The 19,295-nt window shown below is 45.7% G+C and overlaps 1 protein-coding gene across 1 annotated transcript in view; it reads right to left on the reverse strand.

Annotated features, from left to right (window-relative positions):
• Positions 1-3,019: 3,019 nt before the first annotated feature.
• MAP3K10 (mitogen-activated protein kinase kinase kinase 10) overlaps positions 3,020-19,295 on the reverse strand; it is an 88,776-nt gene continuing 72,500 nt past the window's right edge. The window contains exon 11 of the mRNA XM_030219615.1: positions 3,020-4,351. Within this exon, the coding sequence (XP_030075475.1) occupies positions 3,948-4,351 (404 nt within the window). The 3' untranslated portion in view covers positions 3,020-3,947. The remainder of the gene's footprint in view (positions 4,352-19,295) is intronic.

Here is a 19,295-nt window from a genome sequence, read left to right on the forward strand (position 1 = left end):
TAACTGAATAAGAGTTAGTTTTTGTTTTGTTTTAGGCCAGGCTTGTTCAATTTCAGTCATCGAGGGCTGCAAAAAGACCAGGTTTTCAGGATATCCTTAATGAATATGCATGAGAAAGATTTGTATGCACATCTCTCTCATGCATAATACTGAAATACTCTTTATGAAGTTTACAATAAGACATGGTTTGTGTGTGATAAACAGGCTGCCATTTTGTTTGTGAGATTTCTATGCCAGTTTTGATGTGATATGACTTGTGTGCTGTGAAATGTAATTTTCTCATTTCCATAGCAACCTGTGCTTAAGAGGAGAAAGGAAAGTTTCCTGAATAAATAGAGGGATTTCTTTTGCTCAGGGAGAGATCTGAAGGTCATATGAGAGAGCAGTGGAAAAGCTTGAGAGAGCTAAATTTACAGAAGCGTTTGTTGTAGCTTCCTGGAGAAAAGGGAGGGAAATCCTACCCGTTAAAACCTTTTTACCCTAGATGGAGGCACACAGCGCCATATCTATCTCTATCTATATGACTGTCTGAACTGACCCCAGGGGCCGGGCCCCTGTCAGGTTGCGCCCCCCCCCCTCCAAACCCAGCTACGCTCCTGAGGTGGCATTAGAATATTCATTAGGGATATCCTGAAATCCTTGTCTGCCTGCAACCCTCAAAGACTGAGCTGGGACAAACTTTAGAAGTACTGCACTATGGTCCAATTATAAGAACATAAGCATTGCCATACTGGGGCAGACCAAAGGGTCCATCAAACTCAGTATCCTGTTTCCAACGGTGGCCAATCCAGGTCACAAGTACCTGGCAAGATCCCAGAGTAATAAAACAGATTTTATGCTGCTTATCCTAGACGTAAGCAGTGTATTTCCCCAAATCCATCTTAATAATGGCTTATGGACTTTTAGGAAATTATACAAACCTTTTTTTAAAACCCTGCTAAGCTAACTGCTTTTACAACATTCTCTGGCAACAAATTCCAGAGTTTAAATACACATTGAGTGAAGAAATATTTTTTCCAGTTTGTTTTAAATTTATTACCTAGTAGCTTCATTGAGTGACCCCCTAGTCCTAGTATATTTAGAAAGAGTAAAAAAGCAATCCATATCTGTCCACTCCACTCCACAGTAATTTATAGACCTCTATCATTACTCTCTTCAGCCATCTCTTCTCCAAGTTGAAGAGCCCTAGCTGCTTTAGCCTTTCCTCAAAGGGAAGTCATCCCATCCCCTTTATCATTTTCGTTGCCCTTCTCTGTACCTTTTCTAATTCCAATATATCTTTTTTGAGATGCGGTGACCAGAACTGCACACAGTATTCGAGGTGCAGTCACAGCATGGAGCGATACAAAGGTATTGCAACATTCTCATTTTCTTTTCCATTCTTTTCCTACTAATTCCTAACATTCTATTTGCTTTCTTAGCCACCGCTGCACACTGAGCAGAGGGGTTACAATGTATCATCAACAATGACACCTAGATCCTTTTCTAAGACAGTGATTCCTAATGTGGAACTTATGCAGCCACTTCCAGTATGGATGCTCTAAGAAACATTTTTTCTAATGCACAGACTTACATGGCAGAGTAGCTGAAACCAAATTACTATTAAATGAATACAGTGAGCACATCCAAGTTAACCCATTCCAGGAGGGAGACTCTTTGGCTGGTGCTGGATTTCTGCCAACCTCAACCTGGTGCATTATGGGACCTGCAGCACCGATTTCAACGGTTAGAATCATGGACTACAAATACTACACTGCTTTGGTATGTATGTTTAAAACCAGGACTGGCCAAAAAAAATCTCCCTCCTGGAATGGGTAAATTGGCAGCTCTGCAGAGGGAGTGAAAAGTTTGGGAGCGTTGTTATTTTTGATTGCTGTAGGCTGTATAGATGGACTGCTGTGTTTATTGTTTTACTAGTTAAAAAATGCCCGTTTCAAAAGGGAAGGAAACGGGCGCTAGCAAGGCCATCCCCCACCCTCCCTTGCTGTTCCAGACTCTGCCGTCCCTCCGTTTTCACCCCCCCCCCTTCCGCGACCCAGTCGACCCCCCCTTCTCGGTGAAAACCGTCCCCTGCCGCTGTCCAGTACCTGTGCTGACGGGGGACCCCAACCCCTGACAGCCGAAGTCCTGTGCTGGCCTTCGCGGTGTTGCTTCTTCAATGATTTTGTGTTCAAGTTCCTCTGCGTGCGTCTGACGTCAGACGCACGCAGAGGAACTTGAACCGAAGATCATTGAAGAAGCAACACCGCGAAGGCCAGCACAGGACTTCGGCTGACGGGGGTTGGGGTCCCCCGTCAGCACAGGTACTGGACAGCGGTGGGGGACGGTTTTCGCCGAGAAGGGGGGGGGTCGACAGTGTCGCGGAAGGGGGGTCCAGTGGGCCGTAACACAGGCGGAGCGTGTTTCCCTACTCCTCCCCTTGCTTTGGTATCAGCTGTCACTGACGTCAGTGCGTGCCTGCCCAGCAGACCACGTCCGAGGGAGGAACGGTCGCAGGCACATTCGAATGTTGGAGGTGAGAATTATTATATAGGATTTTGCACAAAAACTCATAGAAACATCTTACTTCACCCTGGGTGGAGCTTTTGGATTCAGAAAGAGATTAATACATTTGTATAAATAAAATAAATACAATAAAAATATGCATGAGATGCATTTACAGATACTGAATATGAAATGCAATTCATGCATATTCATTGTGGATACACAGGACAGTTTTGGGAAGCCCTGGTTTAGAGATCTCCCAACTGGCTAAATTGTTTTTCATGACAGACCAGGCCAGTCCTGGTTTTAAACTTCCTACCCATACCTCCTCTGAGTACAGGGATTTTTAGTCCTAGCTGGTCTGGAGGAAAGGCAGAGAACTACAAGCCCCAGCATTCAGTGGGATGAAATCAGGTGTGGATTATTCTTTCAAAAAAGAAGAGACAGCCAGCAATTCACTTAACTGTGTGGCTGCTGCTGCTTTAACATTCACATTCCCAATTAAAAAAGACAGGAGACCGTCTTTGTCTTTTCTTTTAATTCCTTGGGTCTGCCAGAGGTCGGAAACCACTTGCTTCATTCCAACAAGGCTTGAATAGAAAAACTGAACTGCCAGAGCCAGAATTCATTTATACAGTGGAACCATGGCTGGCCCTGTATACTAACAGACAAGATGTGGAATTTAAATAGCCAGGGAGAGGGATTGTTTTTGTCTCAATAAATATATCACGTCCCCAAAATGTCACTTTTTGACCCAAGTCAGCATAAGCTAATCCCTTAAAGTGTCTTTTTGCATTGTGTGGTTATTTATTTATTTTTTTACAGTTTTGTCCCATTACAGGAATAGGTGGCCTTATCCACAGATTTCACAGCACTGTGCAAATGTTTCAGGGATTTCACTGCAGATCTGCTAATTTTGCAGAAGGCTCAGATAAATTAGATGAACGCTGATGGGCTGAAAGTGCAGATGTCAGCAAAAGCCAGAGAGCTCAAGGGCTGAGAAGGCCAGACCATGCTCCAGCTGAAGCGCTCAGGGGCTCAAAATGGCAGACTATGCTCCAGTAAAAGAGAGCTCAGATGCTGAAAAGGCAGACCATGCTCCAGCAAAAGCTAGAGAGTCCAGCGGCTGAAATGCTGGGGGAAAAAAAAACTCCAGCAAACTGCACAGAGTCCAAGGCTGAAAATACTGGAGGAGAAAATGCCAGAAACAAAGCCAGCAAAACCACCCAGAGCTTTTATAGGTGTGGCTGACAACCCATACTAAAGATCCAGGCACCAGTGTGATAGGCTGGTCTAAAAATTCCAGGAGAAGCTTGCTTGTACCAATTCCCCTGTGGTGAAACCTAACCTTGAAGAACATTCCAAAGCCAAGGAAGTACATTCACCACCATGTCCTTGAGGTGCCTGGAACCAGGACTCCCTGTCCACTGCAGGCCAATGTGAGCAGCTGTTCAAAATGTAAATTAGTGAGGAACATCTGTCTCCAAGCTGTAGAAGGGTGCTGGCTTGGGGAGGAGAGCTGCACCACACAACGGCACTGTGCTGTCCTGGCTCTGTCCTTCCATATCCATGTCCAGCAAGGTTTCTCTGGCCCCATCCTGGTCCATCTCAGGCCTTTCCTCGCTGGCACTGCTTAATGGAGTTTCCCCGCTGCTGGAGGGTGAGGAACTCCGAGTCCGAGCAAACGATACAAACTTCCATGGGTCAATCCGGGGCTTGTGGGCAGCTGGACGGGGCCTAGGTGCAAACTCCAAGGTCTTTGGCCTCTCCACCGCTGCATCCTTCTCTGAATTCCTGCGGCGGGAGGTGGGAGGAAAGACAGAGTGGGGATCTGGCAGGCGTGGGACCTCTGTGCTCTCTCTTGAGCCTAGAGAAGAAAGGTGAGTTGTTAGGTTTTGCCTTCAGTATCAAGAACACCAAAACAACCTTTTTAAAAAAGGGTGAAATGGTTTACATTTGAATATATAAAAACAGGAATTTTATTTCTCTTTCTGGTTAACTTAGAAAGAATTACTACTACCCTACTAATTATCTTTAAAATACTATGAGACATACTACTGTGCAGATGCACAAAAGCGAAAAGTTCCTGCTCTAGAGAGCTTACAATCTAGTCAAGGGTAGAAACCTTAGGGTCCTGCTTTAAGGGTACCCCCAGTGATAACTAGAGGCTCTGCTAGAATATACTTTTACTTTATTATGACATCACTGGTTGCTAGGGAGGAGCTTCCCCTGTGACCATTATTATAATGAAGGGAGCTTAGTTTTGAAGGGAACTTGCTAGGGCTATGAAACACTTGTCTTTTGCTCCTACCTTCCCGACCACTGCCCTACATGTGAGGGAAGGTCTTTCCAGCCCAAAGGCCCTAGCCATATAAGTCCACACAAAACATAGGAGATGGAGATACTTGGCTGCCCCAGCCAGGACAACTATAAGGAGAAACCTAGAAGCTTTCAGCAGTAAAAGCAGATGCTTAAGCTCTGGAATAGTGGAGACAGGGAACCCACTCTACCCACTCCTAAGGCTAACGGAGAAAATGAAAAGCTTGGCATAGTTGTGTATTTCCAGTGTGGTGCCCAGGAGCACCTGTTATCTATGCAGGATACTAGAACAGCTCTAGAAGCTGACCCCCCCCCCCCCACACACACACACACAAGAGCTGATGTCCTATAATTTTTAGCTATAAGCTGGAAACTTTTACTTCAGGTATGCTGCATTATTTCCCATCCCCCATCTCTCTTTTCCTATCAGCCACATGAAGGAATTTCTGGCTGGTCACATGCTCTGATGGTGAAAATGTTGCTAAGGCAACTCAGATACCTGGTATATCCTGTAACAAAAGTGAGTTACTGAGAAAAGGTATGGCAAGGACCAATTGCAAGCTTCCAGCACATATGAAAGTCCCAATTACAAGTCTCCAGCCCACATGCTGCACCTATGATTGGTCCAGGGTAGATGAGAGCTGGATGTTCACCACAGCCTAAACAACCCCGCTGCAAAGGAACTCTGAAAAAAACAGGCATGCTTGGAGAGAGTTTCAGATCCGTCCAATGGCCTATGGTCTTTCCCGAAGGCGTTTTAGTTTCCCCCCTTCGTAGAAACTAATTCTCTATAACTAAGAATCTTTCATTCATTCTTTCTCTGCCTTCTCTCTGTTCTGTGACCTTTGTATGAGGAGCAAACTTTTCTTCCTTCTTCATATTAGTCTACTTATAATTACCAGAGGTACCGATGTTAGATTTTGTAAGTTTGTTATAACTTGAAACTGATGTCTGATGCTGTAATGGTGGGTAATTAAAAAGACAATTAATTATCTCTAATTCCTGTACATTTTTTTCTATAATATTAAATAGAATTCGTAAGTTTTTTAGAGAATAACAAATCAAATGTGCAGCCTAATACACTGATTACAGCTACAGGACTCCTGGGGAACCAGCACACATGCTTTGGAGTTTGAGTCCCTGAGTCTCTCTGCACCTCTTACAAAGACTGTAAGTGACATCCTTTTGAAATTATTTATACTACATGCTATATATAACCTGAGTGGAAAAAAATGAAGGAGAGGATACAGAGAGGTTGAAAAGGAGAGAAAGAGACTTTGTTTGGTTACTGCCTTTGGCATATTTGCTACCTCATGTTATTTGCCTAAAGAAAGTTGTAAACTCAGAATACCAATCCTGAAGTGGTCTTCCTTATTGACTGCAGCATGTATGTGAAAATTACCTAAGCCTCCCACTTTCTACTGGTCCCAAACAAATAAATTCTTTAGGTGAACAGTTCCCCCCCCCCTTATAGTATTCAAGTATACACCAGGAAGCCCCCTTCCCTTCCCCTCCCCACCCCAGCCCCATTAAACAAGAAAAATAAGAGATTTCAGGAAATGTATTTATTACAGTAAACATGATTAAACTGAACAAGGCTATGATCAGAGCTGTCAGCAATCATTGTCTAGGGATGGTCCCTGGTCCAGTTCACAGAGGCAGTGGTTTCGTAGAGGCAGTCGGGTCCAGTTCACAGAGGCAGTGGGTTCCCAAAGAATACACAATCCACACGGGTTTGGATATATATAGAAAGTATATTGTATGTACATATATAGGCTCACAGCATTTAGTACAGGGAAATAGTACAGTGCTATATCTGTGTGTATGTTTAGATGGGAATCAATGAGAGAAAGGTAAGAATGGGGGGGGGGGGGGGTGCAGGGAAAGAGAGAGAAGTGACTAAGAAAGCCCAGCCATGTGCTCTGGGAGAGAAAGCTTTGGGGTAGAGCTGGGGAAGAAAGGGGGGCCAGAGCCGGGGCTCTAGTGGCTGGAGATGGGTGTGTGCAGGGAGAAAGGCAGAGAGAGAAGTGACCTGAGCAGAGCCCTGCTGTGCTTTATATATCTCAAATAACTCTGAGCAAGGGTTTAATACTTAAAGTGACGACATTCCCTGTGATGGCACCACAGTCAGTGAGCTCCAAAGGGAGATGTGATAAAAACCCTGCTAACTTAATAATTCTCCATCATCTTTTTAATGTCTTTGTGAGCGATATTGCAGAAGGGCTGTCTGGTAAGGTTTGCCTCTTTGTGGATGATACCAAACTCTGCATCAGGGAGGATACTCTGAAGCGTGTGAATGACATGAGGAAGGACCTAGCGAAGCTGGAGGAATGGACCGATATTTGGCAACTAAGATTTAATGCTAAAAAATGCAGGGTCATGCACTTGGGTCGCAAGAATCTGAGGGAACGGTACAGTATAGGGGGTGAAGTGCTTCAGTGTACGAAGGAAGAGCGGGACTTGGGAGTGATTGTGTCTGATCATGATCTTAAAGTTTCCAAACAGGTAGAAAAAGCGATGGTCAAAGCCAGAAGGATGCTTGGGTGCATAAAAAGAGGAATGACCAGTAGGAAAAAGGAGGTGATAGTGCCACTGTATAAGTCTCTAGTAAGGCCAGTGGTGTGCTGGAGCCGGCTCGCAAGAGCCGGTTGTTAATTTTCCTTCCGACTTGCGAGCCGGCTCTCCTCCCTCCCTCCCGCCGGATCCGTCCCTCACCGATCTTCGCATTCTTCGGGGCAGGCAGTCTTGCCTGCCCGCTACCAGCGCTGACTCTCCCCCGCTGCCGATTCGTGCTTTAAAAATGGCCATCAAGACTTCCAGAGGCGGCCTCGCGAGACTTCTGCTGAAGTCTCGGTGGCCATTTTGAAGCGCGAACCGGCAGCGGGGGAGAGTCAGCGCTGGTAGCGGGCAGGCAAGACTGCCTGCCCCGAAGAATGCAAAGGGCAAGGAGTCGGTGAGGGACCAGATCCGGAGGGAGGGAGGAGAATTTGTGGAACAACTCAGGAGGGGGTGGCAGGGGAGAGAAGGGAGTCGCTGGGCATTTGTGGATGAGGGAAGAGAAGGGTCGCTGGGTATGGGTGCATGCAGGGCAGGGGAGAGGAGGGTCACTGCTGGACATGGGTGGATGGAGGGCAGGGGAAAGGAGGGTCACTGCCTGGGTATGGGTGCATGCAGGTCAGGGGAGAGGAGGGTCACTGCTGGACATGGGTGCATGCAGGGGAGAGGAGGGTCACTGCTGGACATGGATGGATGGAGGGCAGGGGAGAGAAGGGTCGCTGGACATGGGTGGATGGAGGGCAGGGGAGAGGAGGGAAGAGAGAAAAAATGCTGCACATGGATGGAGGGGAGAGAAGAGTGAGGAAGGAGATGAGGGAAAAGGAAGAGAGGAGAAAAACTGCACATGGATGAAGAAAATAGGCAGAAGCTGAGGACCAGAAATGAAGAAGAAAGGAGAAAAGGAAAGAAATAAATGGAAAGGAAGCCCTGGAAACGGAGTTAAGAGGACAGATAGCAGCAGAATCGGATACTGGGCCAGCATGATCAGAAAAACAGTCACCAGACAACAAAGGTAGAAAAAAATCATTTTATTTCCATTATAGTGTTTGGCATATGTTCACTTTGAGAATCAGGTGCTCAACATTAAAAGTTTATATTTATTTACTTATTTATGGCATTTTATCGCACATTAAACATGAATTAGATTGGAACCTGGCATCATTTAATTGTTACTGGAGTAATGCATTGCCGCCACCACCACCCCCAGGCTCTCTCCACGGCTATAGCCAGCTCTGCAATTTGGGGGGGCGTAGAGGGGGACCAGGGGGCGCAGAGGGGGACCAGGGAGAGAGCCTGTTGTTAAACATTCACCAGCACACCACTGGGTGAGGCCCCATTTAGACTACTGTGTGCAGGTCTGGAGTTCGCACCTATGAAAAGATATAAGCAGGATAGAGTCTGTCCAGAGGGCGGCTACAAAATTTAGTAAGCAGTCTTGAACACAAAAAATATAGGAACAGGCTTATGAACCTCAACATATATACGCTGGGAGACAGGAGACATGATAGAGACATTTAAATATCTCAAGGGCATTAATGCACAGGAAGTGAGCCTTTTTCAACTGAAGGAAAGCTCTGGAATGAGGGGGCATATGATGAAGATAAGAGGGAATAGGCTTAGGAGTAATCTAAGAAAGTATTATTTCACAGAAAGGGCGCTGGAAGTGTGGAATGGTCTCCCGGTGGAGGCTGTGGAGTTGAGGACTCTGTCAGAATTTAAAAAGGCATGGGATAAGCACTTGGAAAAGGAAGAGTTAGGGGTTACAGAGGATGGGCAAACTGGATGGGCCATTTGGCCTTTATCTGCCGTCATGTTTCTATCTTTCTATCTGCAGCAGTCAGGGTGAGCAAGGCCAGTCCTACCACTGAATGACTGTTTTTCACAAATGACCCCCAGTTTTCTGGCCTGTGTTGCTGCCCCTATGGCAGTGGTTCCCAAACCTGATCCTGGAGGGACCCCAGCCAGTCAGGTTTTCAGGATATCCACGTGAATATTCATGAGAGAGATTTGCATGGAGTTGAGGCAGTGCATGCACATCTCTCTCATGAATAGTCATTGTGGATATCCTGAAAACCTGACTGGCTGGGGTGCCTCCAGGACCAAGTTTGTGAATCACTGCCCTATGGCCTTATGCAAATGAGTCTGCACATGGCCCTGCAGCCCTCTTTATGCCCTATGAACTGTTCCTGGGGATGAGGGAAAAGTATAGAGATGTTGGCAACAAAAAAAAACAAAACCCCAAAACATACTGGGGAAGACTTACCCACTACGGGCAAAGCACTGCCTACTGCATCACAAACCAACCGCTATTACCTTCCCCCAACACAAATTTGCTACACTGCTGTTCACTGATCAAGCGGTTTTACCTCTTCTGTCTTGAATCTTGCAGAACTTGGATGGTATTTTCCAAGTATCAAAGCTTATAGTTTTACGATATGGTCGACTGAGTAACTTCTATGACATTTGGCAAGTCTATGAACAATGGAAGACGAGAGTTGGTACCCCCTCCTCATGAGGGATAGCACCCCAGCTTGCTTACTTTGGTCTTGAGACATGATAAATATATTTTATTTATTTAGATTTTGCTCACACCTTTTTCAGTAGTAGCTCAAGGCAAGTTACATTCAGGTACACTGGATATTTCTCTGTCCCAGAAGGGCTCACAATCTAAGTTTGTACCTGAGGCAATGGAGGGTTAAGTGACACCCAAGATCTCAAGCAGCAGCAGGATTTGAACCGGCCACCTCTGATTGCAAGACTGGTGTTCTAACCACTAGGCCACTCCTCCACTGTACTAGAGAGGAGAGGGAGAGATGGGGTGGGGGAGTTTTTGTTTGTACTGCTATTGTTTTTGTATGCGTAGCTTGTTGATTTAAAACATTTCAATAAAAAATGTTTGGCCTAAAAATAAATAAAAAAAAAACAAAACCCCAAAAAACAAAAAGAAAAAAATTCAAGCAAGCAACCTTAAAACATTCTTACAACTGAGCAGCAAGCAGCAGTCAGTAGAAGCATTTCAGAATAGTAATTCAAAGAATGGTAATACTGTGCTTTGATCACTGTAATAGTTTATTTCTAGGACTACCAAAGAAAATATTAAAACCTCTTCAAATTGCTCAAAATACGGCAGCACGCATCATTTTTGGTCTTTCTAGATTTGATCTTATATCACTGATTCTTACGCATCTGCATTGGTTACCAGCTGAACATAGGATTTGGTATAAAATACTGTTGTATTTAAGGTATTAATAAATGCTCTCTCACCAATTATCTCTGCCAGACTACATATTCATCAGCCCTTATGAATGTTCATTTACTAGATGCTCCATTCTTTTGACTGATTAGATTGGAAGAATATAGATCAATGATTTTTTTATGTATTGGGACCAAAGTTATGCAACGAACTGCCACTCCAGATTCGTGTAATCAGATTAATGCCTGTCTTTGAAAAGACGACAACAATTCTTTTCCAACAAGCATTTGGAAGGTTTTTCTGATGGTTGAGAGCCAGATGTATTTATTGGGCTATTTGCATTTGATGAGTTATTATTTTATAGTGATCTGTTTTATAGCTTTATAGTTGTGGCTGTGATACTGTATTGCTTTTATTTTTATATAATTATGTATGTATGTTTATTATGTAATCTGCGTAGAAACATTGAGACAATGCGGAATATGAGATTTAAACAATAAACACATGGAAATGTTGAGCATGCCCTGGACACTGTGCCTAACTCGGTGTCAGATCCTGCTAGCACCCATAAATCTGGATCCCGGACAAGTGCAGAGATGACAGCGATGCTGACTGAGATGAATGGAGAACTCAAATCCGGAGATCAGCCTAGTGACAGGCAAGGTGAGAGAGCTGATTTCAGAAGCCCAAGGTGACATTTTAGAAAATCGGATGGAGACTCAGGAGCAAGAAGTGGCAGTGAAAAATATAAACCGCTTTGATTGTACTACAGAAAAGCAGTATGTCAAATCCATTACCCCACTCTTTACCCCTTCTTCAGTGATAAACTTGAGGATGGATAAAGTTGAAACAACTTGGGGAGAAGCCCAGAATAAGCTGGAAGATGTGGAGAATCAAGGGTAGGCATTGTAATCTCTGGGTCTGTGGAGTTTCTGAGACAGAGAAGTACAAAAATGCAGAGGAATTGGTGCTGTAAGTGAAGACTATGTTGGAAAGGCAGAGGAGGGTCTGACTAAGAGGGCACATAAGTCATGGGCTCACATGGAAATATAGAAAAGACCATAGGACCTTTCCAATCTGCCCATCCATGCCATCAGCATTTCAGCTGAAACTCAATGCAGAAAAAACCCAATGCCTAATACTCACCTCTCAACATAACATGAACAAATTCACCACCATTAAAACACCAACACTGAATCATCCAATTTCGGACACCCTAAAAATTCTTGGAGTTAGCATTGACCGACACCTAACACTTGAGAACCACGCAAAAAACACAACCAAGAAGATGTTCCACACAATGTGGAAATTAAAAAGAGTAAGACCTTTCTTCCCAAGGACCATCTTCCACAACCTGGTACAATCAATGGTACTCAGTCATCTAGACTACTGCAACGCACTCTACGCTGGCTGCAAAGAGCAAATAATCAAGAAACTTCAGACAGCTCAAAACACTGCAGCTAGACTCATATTCGGTAAAACAAAATATGAATGTGCTAAGCCCCTACGAGAAAAGCTACACTGGCTCCCACTTAAGGAATGCATCACGTTCAAAATATGTACCCTAATTCACAAAATCATTCACGGTGATGCCCCAGCCTACATGTCAGACCTGATAGACTTACCACCCAGGAATGCTAAAAAATCATCCCGCACATTCATTAATCTTCACTTCCCCAACTGTAAAGGCCTAAAATACAAACTAACGCATGCGTCAACCTTTTCCTACTTGAGCACACAATTCTGGAACGCGATACCGCGTAGCTTAAAAACGATCTATGAACTAACTTTCGCAAACTATTGAAGACCCATCTCTTTTTTTTTTTACTTTCAACAATTTTTATTGATGATACGACAGAATTAACAATCAACAATCGCCATATAAACATATGAAACAAGACAAACTGAATACTGGTTAGTGCGTTATCATCAAATACCCCCTTTACCCCTTCAAAGGTTATTGCAATCTGATAACTAGTTCTGGGCCTGTTTGAACCAGTAATCTCCACATTTCAATCCATTCCTGTAGTCCTCAACATTCAAAGAAAGGAGAGAGAGCCTGTTTTCTCGAAGACCCATCTCTTTAACAAGGCACACCACAAAGATCAACAAATGTGAACTCCTACACAGAAATCCAGAACTGTCTTACAATATTTGCTTATTACACTACTATCATGTTTTTTTCATTATTATGTTACCCAAGATCTTTCTGCAATACTAAATGTCTATTTTCTTATGTATTTCCATCATTCATGATGTACTGTAAGCCACATTGAGCCTGCAAAGAGGTGGGAAAATGTGGGATACAAATGCAATAAATAAAATAAAAATAAATAAATCTACTATCCCCTCTTCTCCCTTAGAGATTCTATGTACTTGTCCCAAGTTTTCTTGAATTCAGATAGTTTTTGTCTCCACCATCTCCACTGGGAGGCTGTTCCACGAATTCACCAACCTTTCTGTGAAGCAGTATTTCCTCAGGTCCAAGTCTATCCCCTTTCATCTTCATCCTATGCCTCCTCATTCCAGAGCTTACTTTCAACTGAAAGAGACTCGCCTCCTGTGCATTTTTGCCACGCAGGTATGATGAAGACCACTGACCTCTGGACTGACTCCATCCTGTTTATATCTTTTTGAAGGCGCAGTCTCCAGAAATGTACACATTATTCTAATTAAGATCTCACTGGGACATCATCACCTCCTTTTTCCTACTGGCCAGGCCTCTCTCCGTGCATCCATGCATCCTTCTTACTTTCGTCGTCGCCTTTTCTACCTGTCTGGGTGTCTTAGAATCATCACATACAATCACACCCAAGCTAACCTGCCCCAGGATGTGGTGGTTTACCTTCAAGAGTGTGGCAAGCCTAATGGAGGACATTACCTTGGACAGGAATAAAATCGAAATATATGATACCTTGATGCTGCAGAAGCGAAGAGAATCCAAAGATGTTACTTTGGTGCTCAAGAAAGCATCAATGTGCTATTGTTGGCTTTACGCCTTTGGATTATTACTCGCCTTTCAATGGAGTGTTTTAAAGGAGCCAAACACTGGCAGAGGCATGGAAAGCTTTGCATGAAAAAGGGCTAGCTAAGGACTGAGTACTGGAGTTCACTTTGACGGGGTTGGTACAGGCCTTTCTGATAGCAGAGGGTCTCGGTAGATGACAAGATGCTAAAGAGACAATCATCTGGAGGCCTAGTCACCGGTTCTCAGGAGGCTGATGACTGAATTATGTGGACTGGATTACAAGTTGCTTGGCAGTGGCCTTGTGACTGATGGACTGGATGGGGCACATTCAGTCCATGAAATGTGTCTGGACTGGAAATACTGTAGTTGGAAGAGACCTATGAAGATTGGCAATATTAGTTTGAGCTGAACTTTGGCTGGGAGTGAAAAGGTGATGGGGTTAAAATTGCAGGGAGCAGAATCGGAGTAAATTGGGAAGGTTATGAGTTTGGAAGTTAGAAGAGGGGGGGATGGATATACTTTCTGTGGTTTTTGCAACTACATTCAAAGCGGTTTACTTAGTATACAGTTACTTACTTGTACCTGGGGCAATGGAGGGTTAAGTGACTAGCCCAGAGTCACAAGGCATGGCAAGGTAGAAAAGTATATAAGTATTGCCATACTGGGAAAGACCAAATGTCCATCAAGCCCAGCATCCTGTTTCCAACAGTGGCCAATCCAGGTCACAAATACCATGCAAAATCCCCCAAAAATACAAAACATTTTATACTGCTTATCCCAGAAATAGTGAATTTTCCCCTAGTCCATTTAATAATGGTCTATGGACTTTTCCTTTAGGAAGCCGTCCAAACCTTTTTTTAAACTCCGCTAAGCTAACCGCCTTTACCACATTCTCTGGCAATGAATTCCACAGTTTAATTACACGTTGAGTGAAGAACATTTTTCTACGATTCATTTTAAATTTACTACATTGTAGCTTCATCGCATGCCCCCTAGTCCTAGTATTTTTGAAAGCATAAAGTGACGCTTCACATCTACCCGTTCAACTCCACTTATTATTTTATAGACCTCTATCATATCTCCCCTCAGCCGCCTTTTCTCCAAGCTGAAGAGCCCTAGCCGCTTTAGGCTTTCCTCATAGGGAAGTCGTCCCATCCCCTTTATTATTTTCGTCGCCCTTCTCTGCACCTTTTCTAATTCCACAAATCAAGCTTATTTTTGAAAGAGAAGGGAGCCCATCTTTCGACACAAATCGGAAGATGGGCGTCCTTCTCCCAGGGTCGCTCAAATCGGAATAATCGAAAGCCGATTTTGGGTGTCCTCAACTGCTTTCCATCACGGGGATGACCAAAGTACACGGGGGCATGTCGGAAGCATAGCGAAGGCGGGACTGGGGCATGCCTAACACATGGGCGTCCTCGAAAGATAATGGAAAACAGAAGGGCGTCCCTGACAAGCACGTGACCGACTTTACTTGGTCCATTTTTTCTTACGACACAGCCTCAAAAATGTGCCCGAACTGACCAGATGACCACTGGAGGGCATCGGGGATGACCTCCCCTTACTCCCCCAGTAGTCACTAACCCCCTCCCACCCTAAAAAAAAAAAAAAAAAAAAATTTTTTCCAGCCTCTATGCCAGCCTCAAATATCATACCCAGCTCCATGACCACAGTATGTAGGTCCCAGGAGAAGCTTTAGGGGGTACTACAGTGCACTTCAGGCAGGCGGACCCAGGCCCATCCCCCCTACTACTACTATATAACATTTCTAGAGCGCTACTAGGGTTACGCAGCGCTGTACAAATTAACAATTAAGGACGGTCCCTGCTCAGAAGAGCTTACAATCTAAAGGACGAAATGTCAAGTTGGGGTAGTTAAGATTTCCTGAGAAGAGGTGTAGTGATTAGGTGCTGAAGGCGACATTGAAGAGGTGGGCTTTGAGCAATGATTTGAAGATGGGTAGGGAGGGGGCCCGGCATATGGACTCAGGGAGTTTGTTCCAGGCATGGGGTGAGGCGAGGCAGAAAGGGCAGAGCCTGGAGTTGGAGGTGGTGGAGAAGGGTACTGAAAGGAGGGATTTGTCTTGAGAGCGGAGGTTACTGGTAGGGACGTAAGGGGAGATGAGGGTAGAGAGGTAAGGAGGGGCTGCAGATCGAGTGCATTTGTAGGTGAGTAGGAGAAGCTTGAACTGTATGCGGTATCTGATCGGGAGCCAGTGAAGTGACTTGAGGAGAGGGGTGATATGAGTATATCGGTTAAGGCAGAAGATAAGACGTGCGGCAGAGTTCTGGATGGATTGAAGGGGGGATAGATGGCTAAGTGGGAGGCCGGTGAGGAGTAGGTTGCAGTAATCAAGGCAAGAGGTAATGAGAGAGTGGATGAGAGTTTGGGTGGTGTGCTCGGAGAGGAAGGGGCGAATTTTGCTAACGTTATAGAGGAAGAAGCGACAGGTCTTGGCTATCTGCTGGATATGCGCAGAAAAGGAGAGGGAGGAGTCGAAGATGACACCGAGGTTGCAGGCAGATGAGACGGGGACAATGAGGGTGTTGTCAACTGAGATAGAGAGTGAAGGGAGAGGGGAAGTGGGTTTGGGTGGGAAGACAATAAGTTCAGTCTTGGCCATGTTCAGTTTCAGGTGGCAGTTGGACATCCAGGCAGCAATGTCGGATAAGCAGGCTGATACTTTGGCCTGGGTTTCCGCAGTGATTTCTGGTGTGGAGAGATAAAGCTGGGTGTCGTCAGCATAAAGATGATAGTGGAAACCATGAAAAGAGATCAGGGAGCCTAAGGAAGAGGTGTAGATTAAAAAAAGAAGGGGCCCAAGGACAGATCCCTGAGGAACTCCAACAGAGAGCGGGATAGGGGAGGAGGACGAACCATGAGAGTGTACTCTGAAGGTACGATGGGAGAGATAAGAGGAGAACCAGGAGAGGACAGAGCCCTGGAACCCAAAGGAGGACAGTGTGTCAAGAAGTAGGTTGTGATTGACAGTGTCAAAAGCGGCGGATAGGTCGAGGAGGATGAGGATGGAGTAGTGACCTTTGGATTTGGCGAGGAACAGGTCATTGCAGACTTTAGATAGTGCCATTTCTGTCGAGTGTAGGGGGCGAAAGCCGGATTGAAGCGGATCGAGGATGGCATGAGAGGAGAGAAAATCAATGCAGCGGCTGTGAATGGCGCGTTCAAGTATCTTGGAGAGGAAGGGTAGGAGGGAAATGGGGCGGTAGTTGGAGGGACAGGTAGGGTCAAGTGATGGTTTTTTGAGGAGTGGTGTGACCACAGCATGCTTGAAGGTGTCCAGGACAGTTGCAGTGGAGAGGGAGAGGTTGAGGATCTGACAGATGGTGGGGGTGATAGTAGGAGTGATGGTGTTAAGTAAGTTGGTGGGGATGGGGTCTGAGGAACAGGTGGTGGATTTCGAGGAGGAGATGGGCGGTTTCCTCTTCGGTGATAGCAGGAAAAGAGGAGAAGGAGGCCTGGGTAGGTCGGTTGAGAGCGTGGGTTATAGGATGAAGAGGAGGAGAAGGTTTAGTGGTGAATTCAAGGTTGATCTTCTGGACCTTGTCACGGAAGTAGTAGGCCAGAGATTGAGGAGAGAGTGAGGGGGGGTGGTGGGAGCGGAGGGCACTTTGAGGAGGGAGTTGAGGGTGGCGAAGAGACGACGAGGGTTAGAGCTGAGGGAATTAGTCAATTGGGTGTAATAGTCCTGCTTAGCGAGGAAAAGGGAGGATTGGAAGGAGGATAGCATGAATTTGAAGTGAATGAAGTCAGTATGGGCGCAAGATTTTCTCCAGAGGCGTTCAGCCAAACGGGCGCAGGAGCGAAGGTATCGGGTGCAAGGGGTCAGCCAGGGCTGGGGATTGGTACGCTATGAGGCATATTTTCAAAGCACTTAGCCTCCCAAAGTTCCATAGAAACCTATGGAACTTAGCCTCCCAAAGTGCTTTGAAAATATGCCTCCTTGTGGGACGGGAGATGGATGGTGCAAGGGTGTCTAGAGCAGAGGAGAGAGTGGCATTGTAAGTGGAGACAGCTTTGTCAACAGATTTGGAGGACATGATGGAAGGGAGGAGATCAGAGATAGTAGAGGATAAGGTGGGGGGGGGGGGTCAACAGCCTGGAGATTTCTGGATGTAGTAGTTAGTGTTGGGCGAGATTGAGGAGGAGGGTGCTGAAGTGTGAAAGTGATTAGGTGATGGTCAGAGAGAGGAAGGGCTGAAATGCAGAAATTGGAGGGTGAGCAAGTAGAAGAGAGGATGAGATCAAGACAGTGGCCAGATTTGTGAGTAGGGGTGGTGGGGCTCAGTTGGAGGTTGAAGGAGGAGGTAAGGGTGAGGAACTGAGAAACATATGAATCGGATGGGTTATCAGTGTGAATGTTGAAGTCACCGAGAATGAGGGATGGGGATGAGGGCTCAAGAAAAACGGAGAGCCAGGCATCAAAGTCGGTAAGGAAGGAAGGGAGGGATTTATCAGGGGGGCGGTAAATGACTGCAACTCTGAGTGGCAGTGGGTGGAATAGAAACCCACTGTACTCACATCTAGGTGCCCCCCTTCATCCCTAAAGGCTATGGTAGTGGTGTACAGTTGTGGGGAGTGGGTTTGGGGGGGGGGGGTTGGGGGGCACAACACACAAGGTAAGGGAGCTATGCACCTGGGAGCTTTTTCTGAAGTCCACTCCAGTGCCCCCAGGGTGTCTGGTTGGTGTCCTGGCACGTAAGGGGGACCAGTGCACTACGAATGCTGGCTCCTCCCATGACCAAATGCCTTGGAGGCTTACGTACTGTATGAAACACACATATGCACTGGACTTAACCCTATACCCAACTGGTCTACATGAAAGTGAGAACTATCCTTCCGTGCATCTATATTTTACATGCATGTCCCTCATGTGGCGTAGCCATGGATGGGCTGGGGTCCACCCACTTTGGGTTCAGGCCCACCTGAAATCGGTGCTCCTTAGGCGTGGCTGACAGGAATTCACAAGCTTCACCAGCAGAAGATCTCCTAGCAGAAAGAAACTTACATAATGTGAAGCCAGCAGTGTCGCTGAGCCGCTGCTGCCCCACCCCTCGCGTATGTGCACAGACTGGCCATGTCAATGGCTCTGCGACACTACCACCGGCTGTGCAGGGTGTAAGTGTTCTTTCTTCTGGGATAAGGTCTTTGGCTGGCAAGGCTTGCAGATCCCCACCAGCTCAGGTATTTCTTTTGGTTTGACTGGGGGGGGGGGGGGGGGGGGAAGAGATGAGTTTTCAGGTTCACCCTAAATTTGCCATCTGGCTATCCTGGCACCCACAAACAATTTTGTAAGAGCCCCCTACCCTCCATGTCGAAAGTGTTTTACCAAATTACACCCTTTTGAGGCAATTTCATAAGCTTATTCCACGCCTAAAACTGCTTTTATTATATTAAATTACACTAGATAATATGCTCGTAAAAGAACACACGTCACAAGAAGATGCATGCTTCTATTCAGCCCACGTGTAGGTATGTTTGGGGCTGAAGTATGGGTGACATATGGGCAGACACAAAAGGCTAGATTCAGTAAAGGACGCTCAATGAATGGCACCCACAAAATTCTGCATGGAGCGCTATTCTATAAACAGTGCTCTGAGCTGGATGGTGTTTATAAAGTAACGCTTAGAGCCGATTTCTGCACCAAGTTTTGGGCGCGAAGATTTACACCATCTGAAACCTGGTATAAATCTTGGCACATCTTTAGTAAACGCCCCTGACCCACCCATGGCCACTCCCCCATTTCAGTTGCGCGCT

The sequence above is a fragment of the Microcaecilia unicolor genome, chromosome 11 (genome assembly GCF_901765095.1).
Source record: "Microcaecilia unicolor chromosome 11, aMicUni1.1, whole genome shotgun sequence".
NCBI classification, from domain to species: domain Eukaryota; kingdom Metazoa; phylum Chordata; class Amphibia; order Gymnophiona; family Siphonopidae; genus Microcaecilia; species Microcaecilia unicolor.